This window comes from Apaloderma vittatum, unplaced genomic scaffold (assembly GCF_000703405.1).
Source record: "Apaloderma vittatum isolate BGI_N311 unplaced genomic scaffold, ASM70340v1 scaffold5801, whole genome shotgun sequence".
Classification (NCBI taxonomy): Eukaryota; Metazoa; Chordata; class Aves; order Trogoniformes; family Trogonidae; genus Apaloderma; species Apaloderma vittatum.
In genome coordinates, this window is record NW_009699579.1 from 182545 (window position 1) to 192324 (window position 9780).

The following is a 9780-nucleotide window of genomic DNA, read 5'->3' on the forward strand; positions in this document are numbered from 1 at the left end:
GTTAATTTGATTTATGTGTACAGGCAGGAAACTAATTGCTAATTGTTGCAGTGCATACCATGGAATTGCAGCACTCCATTCAAACACCGTATCTCAAGAGTACCAATAGACTCCAGTTTTACACTCGGCTGATGAGAGAAGCATCCTAAACAGGAACCCGTGAGTGCTTGGTGCTTAAGAGATTTTACAAGAGAGCTCTTTGCAATGCCCTGTGCCGCCATCTCCTCGGAGGAAACAGCCACCCTCTGAGCCTGTTGTATCACTGTGAAGTTGAGAGCCCATACAGTTAACTCAGCAGGAGCAAACTCTTGCAGTTGTTCAGGCAATTAGTAGATAGTCTGTGTACCTAGTGCCGCTAATTAAATTGTTAAGAGGTTTTGTTCTGGAAGGTTTGTTTCTCAGTATCTTTCTAAGTATGTCCCCAGAACCACTGACCAAAAATTGCTGATTCTCCTCGTATTGACTCACAAGGACTGGACAGTGAAGGACAACTCTGCCCAATCTTTGTGTCCTCTGGTATTTCCCAATTGGAACCAGCTGGCCTAAAATAAAAACTGGCCGTCAACTCAGCACGCCGTGTTCTTTTCTCCCTCAAATCCTTTCCCTTAGAAGAAATACGGTTTGGTTACATCTATAAAATTGGTGGATGGCAACATAAATAAGTCTTTCGCCTCTAAATACTGCCCCTTAGCCAGCACTGGTGTCAGAATCACTCGGAAGTGTGTAGTCAAGTATTTCTCTTTTTCAGGTAAAGTCAAGCACAGGGACTATCATTCATCAAAAGTTTTTTAAAAGGTATGGCTTTTTAAAATCCATAGATGCTTCGCCATCTGTTCCAGTTCGTCTTGCTGAAATAGAAACAAACCCCTGAAAATGTGAGTTTTCCAAAAAGTACCAAACGTCTAGAGGCAAAGGGGAGAGCGAGATGTCCTAAGGCAGCCCAGCAAAGGGGAAGATTCAGGGCATCAGTCCCTGCCTCATCCCTCCGTTACCCCAAACAGACAGGAGCGAGGTATGCCAGACCATTAAAAAGCAAATTACTCTCTCACCCATGCTGGCACAGCTCATTTCATCATCTATTAGGAAAAGCAGTACTTGTCACCGCTCAGAATTGCTGTTCTAATTGGGACTAAATTGCCCCACACTTTTCAGCAGTCATGGTAAAGAGGTAGATAGCTAATGGGCATGAAAATTGGTTCTCTGTAAAACTTAACCATACTTCTGCTATGATGAGTTAAGGCCATTTCAGCAGGGTAATCTTTAATTTTAAAATAAGTAAGATTATGCAATCCAAAAATAAGTGATCAGAGCAAAACTTATTTATACTCTAGAGCCTATCAAAAACTTCTGTTACCTGCAGTCCTCTGTGTCCGTGTAACCTCTCAGCAGGATTGAGCCATCCTCCACCTTTCCCTTTCAAATTTCCACTGTGAATGGTGTATTTAAACAGACTGAGCCATAGAAAAAGGCAGATTTATGAGAAAAAAAACCAAACAAACAAACAAAAAAATCACCTTGCAAAATTCCCAGCTAGCTTACCTATACGTTTTGCCACTAAATACGCTTCCTAAAACTACACATTTTTAAGAAAATACTCAAAAGCCTCATTCTCACAACGATGACATACCATGTCCACCCAGGGCACCACATACAAGTCCCAAATTCTCCCGCTTCTCTTCTGTTGAGAGAAGTTCTCAGAGGTTTGGCAATCTCTCTTTTATTTTTCTCGCATCTCAAAGACAATCATAAGTACTTTTCTTGTCTTTAAAGAGCTTCTTAATCAGTAAGTTGGCCCAATTGTGATTTCTCTTTCTCTTTCTGCAGCACAGAACTGTATGGGTTTTTTTTAGAAAGAAGTAGTAAGACAGAAGCCATTCATGTGGGCTGTGACAGATAAGGAAATTTATCAAGAGACTCATTACTTATTACGCTGATGTGGCATAACACAGCTTATTGGATCTAATTCATTACTCTATCACACTGGTGTATTGCTTAGAAAAATTATTTTAAGGCAACACTGTGTACTTCATTTACAAAGGACACAGCTATAATAGAAAAATCAGACTCTACTGTAAATGATTTCCCAAATCAAACATCTAAAATTCAATATATTTTTATGGTTACCATTAAAAAACTAATCAACCAAGAGGAAAAATTGTTCTCAGTGAACCACATGGCAGATCTGAAACATGTCCTTTCAATGTTGAGTAAACCATAAGCTAAGGCATTTCTTCAAAAAGGAGGAAGAATTTTAAAAGCAGGTGCTGTAACTGACCCAAAAAGGAACAAACTTACACTTCCTTATAAAGCATTATGTCAATATAACGTTTCCTTCTTTCATCTACAGAAAAATGAAAAATAAAAATAAAAATGAAGCTATGTTTAGCAAATTAAAAAGAGACAAATTGAATGAAAATCTAAAAGAGTCCCTATAAAACAGACAAGCCTTTCTATTAACAGCTCTGAAGTTCAGATATAACCTATTTTTGGATTTTTTTAAAAAAAATCATATTTGACATAAGCAGGTATCTGGAGCCTAAATTTATCAAGTCGCTGTTCCACAGATACTGCTTGGGTCACGCGGGGCGTCTTTCTTCCACAAGAGACACCTCCCCATGTCCTCAGAGCCATTCTTTCCTGAGGAGGTAGCAGGCGGATAAGTGAGAACTTGCACATATCTGACATTACTCTTATCTCTTTTCCAAAGGGGCTTTGCACTTACAAATACACATTCAAAATCGTCATGTGAATAAAGAGAATCCCAAGCGATTGCACGGAGCGTGGGAAGGAAATAAACGTAGAGAGCTCGCTTAGCTCCCGGTTACCCAGGAACATGCCAACGTGCCTCTCCACAGAGGCAGTAAGGCAGGACTTCAGACTCAGTTTAACTATATTTAACACATGCATTTTTTTAGGCAAATACAACAAATATCTGCGACCGATAAACAGGAGAGCATAGGATGAGTTCCCACTGAGATCTGGTTTTTGCAATGCATTTTTCAGCGATTAGTGTGACAAACCCCAGAACTGCCTTGTGTGCAGGGGACACAAAGACAACCGCGCAGACCACAAGCGAGCGGTGGTCTAGGCCAGCAGCCATGTAGATGTTGGGGTGTAGCTATTAATTAACAGTAGCTGTCAACAAGAGTAGGGGCAAAACGGGTCTCTCCCAAGAGCAGCAGCAGTCTGATCAGAGCCCTCTCTTCTCTGCTCATACTCTTCCTTTAGGAAGGGAGGCTCTGCTCCTCCCATGGTTTCTCATTCCTGGGGCAGCAAAGGCAATTTTGCCAAACAACAGTTTGCAAATTTGATTCAGTCCAAATCTCCAGAACTGAAAATTTCTGCCAAGTTCTAAGGTGTCTTTGCTTTTCAGGTCTGTATTTCACAGGCTTTACCTGACAAAAAGGTTAGAAGCTCCAAGGGTTCATCAGTATTGATTATAACTGATCAGGGACAAGAAAAACTTGAGCATAGATGTTTCTCACTGTCAGAAAAAAAAGGAGTAAACTCATTTTCTGACTGCACAGGCACTTTTGTTTCTTCGGCCATGACCACACAGGAGAGCTGCTGCTCTTCTTCAAATCCCTTTGAAGAATAAGCTTAAGTTATGGACAGCGCCAGGCACTAGTGACAAATCAATTCTTGCCAGAGATGGATTTAGGAGATTCTGCGGGTGATATTACCAGCTGGAAGAAGGAAGAGATATGCCTCCAAAGGACAGTTACTTACAACTAGACGTATTACGAAGGGATTTAAACCTCCCTATTGCTTGAAGGCGGGGGGGAAAGATAGTGAAGAAAGCATTTGAGTAAGAACATACAGGATAAAAAGCAGAGTCGAAGCACAGAAGCTGCTCTATAGACCGGATGAAAAGCAAAGACTCTTCCATCTGTCACCCCCTCTAGCCTTAACCATACAAAAATGTGTTCAAGAGGACTGTGATTCTGACAGCAATCAAGACATACAATTGTTGAAAGGAATTACAGAGTAAATCAGAATAAGGCCATACGAATTTAAAAAAAATAGTGTTTGAGAGAATTAACTTATCTGGAAAAGTAGAGCTAGAATTATCAACATCACAACTGTCAATTTTTTTTTTACTCTTACTATTCAATGTGACTCTTTATCAGTTTAATTTACAGAAGTCAACCCCCAAAAGGACAACTTCCTAAAAATTTATGATAGGCCCACATTTTTCAAACAAATTAGGATTGTTTCATCTTTATAGGGTTTTGAATCAACAAAATTGAAATAATTTTATATAAAACAATCACCTTTCCTATTTCCCCTTTCAAAATCCTCAGCACTGTTAAACAGGAACAGAATATATTCTCTTTAAGAAAAAAACGTGCAAAACCAGATAGCACTGGTTATTATAATCTTAGAGACCTGTGATGAGACCATATTACTGCTATATTTCCTGCTTTCATTGCCTTGTACATTTGGATTTTGTTAGTAATATTCACCTCAAACCTTAACTGAAAACATTCACCAAAGTTCAGTTTGCACAAAACTGAAGTGTCCTCAAGGTAGGGCAAGAAGAAAAATGACCCAGTAGGCAGAGGAGACACTACAAACCACAAAGGGCACCCTCATCTTTAATTTGGTGGCATGGGGTGGGAAAGAAAAATAAATCAATCCACTCATTATAAAAATAAATCAGCTAAATAATTCAGTTCTGAGGTAACGACCATCAGAGAGCTAACCTGCATCTGGCAGACACAACGCTATAGGATAAAGATACACCGCTTTAGTATCCCCCTTTTCATACACAGCTGGAAGGAAAAATGAGCCATATTTCCAAAAGCACTTAAGTGATATTAGAAATCTGAATCCCATGTTGAGAAGTAGCTTGAAAATGTCGGGTTTAATTGAAATATTGGGCTTGTCTGCTTCTGAGATTTCACCAGTGTGCTTAGCAAAATTGTTACATGTTTCTGTATTTTTGAAAGCCTGCCTCTTATGACCTTAAGCATTTAGTACAAACTTTAGAGACTTCCACATCTAAGCGCATTCATCACTTTTGGAAACAGGACTAACAATTATATTTCAGAGCTGCAGACACATTCCTCAGTGAGCAAGACCATGGACTCAAAGCACAGATGCCTACTTTCCAGTTTTGCCCTCCTGACATGCTCTCTAAAAAGGCTCCAAGAACTCAACCTTGGCACGGAGCGTCCCCTAGCTATCCCAGGAGACAGTCCACTGTCAGCCTATAAATGCTCTGTCCATCTGTGTTGCACTGGTAAATTCTACTGGTTATGGATATAATTTTAAACAGTGCCCGAGGTATTCTGTATCTCAGCTTCCACCTGGGCTCTCTTGGATATTGGATTTATGCCCTTTTCATATTCACCCTGAAGGCTTGTGGGAGCTAAGCTACACCAAAGCTGAACTAAAAGCTTTTCATAGAAAACTGAAGCTGTATTCACGGCACAAATACATACAATACTGATGGTTTCCTATGAGCTCAGCGATCTCTCCAGAACTACATCTGTTTTACCAGCTCCGACTCTGCTCATACCGTGGAGTAGGTTATTCTCTCATAAATGTATATCTGAGTAAATTTAATATTCACACACCTAAAATGTTAGATTTGCTTACTGAATGCTATTAATAAGATCCATCCTAATTTTCGTCAGCATGCAAAATGCAAAGTGCAAGGTAAGGAAAAGTCTTCCTTCTTTTGTGGTGACTCTTTTCCCCCTTCCAGGCACCTCTGACAACTTCAGTCCTCTTAAAACCTCAGAAACATCACGAGTAAACCGCTTTCTACTTTTTATCATCAACACTGTAAGCACTTCCCTAAAGGAGGTGGGGGGAGGTGTTCGAAAAGGCTTACAGAGATAATCTTTACTTAGGCTGTACCATTAATTAGGCAGCTTGGCCAAGGCCAGTAATTACAACGGTGCTAAACTGCACTGAATTCCTGTAGCACTGACGTTTCACAGGAAGCAAGGTGCAAAGTTGAAGGAATAGAAGCCAATACAGTGACTTGTCTTATTTAATGCTTTCTAGTATCCCTGCAGGGAAAAATGCTTAACACAGACTTGGCTGATGTAGACAGCAGTGTGGGACTGAGAGAAAAGCGAGACATAAGCTCCCACCAAGTGCCTCCAGTGGAAAAGTTGGAAAGGAGCACCTACATCTCCCACTTCAGCAGCCCATGCCAACAAACTGCTGGGATTCTGCATGATCCTCCATTCCTAACACAGATTGATAGAGAGGCTTCGTTCAGCTCTCACAGAATCTAGTCCAAATCCCAACAAAATCAACACAAACCCCTTGGCACACTTCTGCAGTCTCTTTAGGAGACCAGAGTGTCCCAATTCTCAAAGCTTTATCCATCCACAGCAGATTTCATCCCAATAGGAAGCTCTCACTCCACACCTCCAGGCACATTACGGTGATGTGTGCCTGGGCAACAGGATTGGCGCTGTTGTGTCTTTTACACGCTTTTTTCTCCAAAGTCCTTAATCAGGATTGTTAGCAAAATCCTTCACCATTATTGAGTGTGATCTAAGTAGCAAGCTAAGAAAATTAAATTAATGTCATTTTCACTAACATTTAGAAATTGCAAGCTAAGCAGTTGCCACTTACTCCTAGTAACACAAAGCATATTACATTGAAAGAACTCTTGCAATAACATCCATTGACTTTGTCAGGTTTGGGCTTTATTTTTCCCCATGCAACATATGTTGCGTGTTTTGTATTTGTGAGGCTACATACATGCAGGTTTCATTGCAGTAGCTCTGACTCTTGCCAAACAGATGTTGAGGGAAAACAACACAACATGGGATAAAAGCTGTCTCAGATCAAAATGCTAGGTTAAGGAGAAAAATCTTGTGCACACGTGGTATACCAAAAGCACTGATTATACGTTTATATACAGAACCAATAGGTCCATTTGGCTACATTTGTCAAAATCATGCTATCACACAGAAGAAAAAACTACCAAATGTTATGAATTATGTTAATTAAGGACGGCAACTATGTATGTTTTTAAAGTTCCAAAGTATTCGTACAATTAATTTTGCCTAAAGTCCAGATTCTCACTAATATCCTAATAGCCAGCTCAAAGAGTTTCAAAGTGATGAAGAGTTTGAAAAGGGATGTTTCAAAACCACGCTTTGAAATAAGAAAATGACAAGTCCCCAAACACAAAGTATCATAGTATTATCGTGAGACTTACAGACTTCTCTGCAATTTGCTGTAATTCGTGTAATACTCAATCAGTAAGGCTTAGCTTATTCCGATATTTTGTTCACAACGAAGTCTAATGACAGAATTCCATTCAATTTACTCTCTGAGAAGACGTTACGTTTTTACCATTCGGAATCAACATTTTTCACCATCTATACCCCTTCCCATTCTGAAAATAGTTGCATTTCTGTAAAGTTGAGTCAGTTCAGCACACAAAACCTGACATGAAATCCTTCATATCACTTTTTCCCTTGAATTTCGTTAACAGTATTGGCTCAAAACATGGTACTAACCCCTTCAGGATTTCAGACTTGCATTAACAAATATAATAAAAGACAAATTACATTTGAGGAATTCTGTGGTTACTTTCAATGAGCTTCTGACGTGCTCAAGAACAACTCTTTGGATGTCCATGACAACAATCCCTTCTAACCTCAGGTACGTAAGCCCTGCTGCTTCGGAACTGGTACTGATCAGAAGATCTGCAAAGCGTTTCCTTTATCATGAAACAGGAACTTGCAGTTCCACAAGTCAGAAATAAGCTCATCTCCCCCCTCACACAGAAATAACTTTCAAAAGTTGGCAGGAAAATCTAGGTTTTTCCACATTCACTGCTACACAAAAATGATTATACTCTGACATGAATGTGCTATATAGACTTTCAAAGCAGTGAAAAGATTCTACGTGGGAAAACTACTAAAATCAAACTGAGTCAGTAGATAATTTATAACATTTTATATTCATAAAACAGGTACTAAAAATTATTAAATCCCAGTCTATCAGAGTACAGAGGTCAATTTTTCCATTTTAAACCCACATGACTAAAGTTTTACTTCACCTTATAGACTAAAAGACAAAAGCCAGGATTCATTTATTTGCCAGAGGTTAGATGGGGATTTCTAAAAGCACCAAATCCTGCAAAACACAAGCTAAAATCTTGATTTACAACAATGTTCTTTGATAATCGATTGGATCTAGGATGGCTAGACTATCACCTATATTTCTATTCGCTTGAATAATCTATTTTTCAATTCATGTACATTAAAGCTAATATTCATATATTTAGCAATAAAACATTATTAAAACAAGGACTACCAATACTAACAGCAATACACACTGTTAAAGATTACTCTAATTTAATATATGTTTATGAAAGCTTCCCAAGAATCATGAGATAACTGAACACCAAGAAAAAGGTTTGTAATTAAGATTCCAGATAAAACAAATCACAGGAAGTCTTAACATTGGCACCTGATTGCAGTTAGAAAAAAACATGTCAAGGTACATACCTGTAAATCTGTTGAATATTTTCAGCTTTGATTTCCTTGAGGATTTCATGGTAGATATGGGGGTTATTTGGTTCTTGAGATGATGGGGGAGAAGGGCATTTCTTGCGTGCATAATATCCTATCACAATTCCAAGAATAAATAAAATCAAAGCAGTGCAAAATACTTTCAGTATCTGAAAAAAACTGCAGCGGTTGCTCTTCGGTGCCTGTCTCGTATAGTGTGAGATGTAGTCAGGGTCTTCCTGAAGCCGCTGGAATCTTCCCTTTGGAGAAGATGAAGGCTGGATGGGCTCGAGATCAAGGTCAGGGCTCTGTGAGTTTCCCAGGTGATGCTGGACGGCACCATCCAGTCGGAAATGGTCAAAGCCAGGCTCCTCCAGCTCTTTTTCCATGTCCCATTCCAGTTCCAGCGCCGTGGCTTGGAGCTCATCGTTGTCAAGGTACGGAGAGTGTCCCTGTGCTCTCTGGTCCACGTTCACTTTGTGATAGGCCATCTTTTTATCTATTAAAACAAAATTTAAGAAGACTCTATTTGTCTCCGGATGTGTACGTAAACACTTTGATTATTCTTCGCAAGCCTGGCAGAACTAAGCATATACAACCAAAAGCAAAAGCTGGGTTCTCAGTGTTTCGCTCTTATTTCCATCGTGCTGTCTTCTTTTCAGCAGTCCCATGAACATCGTCAAAAGGCAAAGAAGACATTGAAGGGAATAATAATATACTGTAAAAATATGAATAAAGGGAATTTACAAGTGCCAATGGCAAAACACAAAAAGCTGTGTCGTTATTTTGTCAGTCCCTAAGATAATATTAAAAAATTGAGCGAAAGTGCAGAGTTTCCCAAACAATTATTTCTTACCTGCAAGTAATTTTAAAGCTTAACAACTGTGTGGAGCAATTTCATTTCACACACCATACGAAATAATGCTGTTACAATGAGGTTGAAAAAGCAGAAATAATATACCTTGCCTTATCTGATTCTAAACACAAGGAAACGATAAGTTAAAAAAGAAATTTCAGGGTGACACTGTACTTACACATCAATAAAAGGCTTCCATTTAGATGGAGCATTCTATTATTTATAGGTATTTTAAATGCATAGTTCTTGAATGACTGATGAATTTACTTAGAAATTGTCCCAGCTGTTTTGCTCCACTTATTTTTACCATTTTAATGAATCAAAAGCACTGCCAGGTAAGTACTTATATCAAAATCATTCCTTTAATAGCAAAGCGTATCTGTGGCGCTTCTAGATATTTCTATGGAAGTATGATCCTTCTAAAGGGAA

At 39.1% G+C, this 9780-nt stretch overlaps 1 protein-coding gene across 1 annotated transcript in view; it reads right to left on the minus strand.

Moving 5' to 3' along the window:
• The window catches only part of NAALADL2 (N-acetylated alpha-linked acidic dipeptidase-like 2), a gene marked incomplete at its 3' end in the record, with an annotated part of 181204 nt that extends 172218 nt beyond the window's left edge, over positions 1-8986 (minus strand). The window contains exon 1 of the mRNA XM_009878431.1: positions 8493-8986. Coding sequence (XP_009876733.1) covers positions 8493-8986 — 494 coding nt within the window. The remainder of the gene's footprint in view (positions 1-8492) is intronic.
• Between the last annotated feature and the right edge of the window lie 794 nt (positions 8987-9780).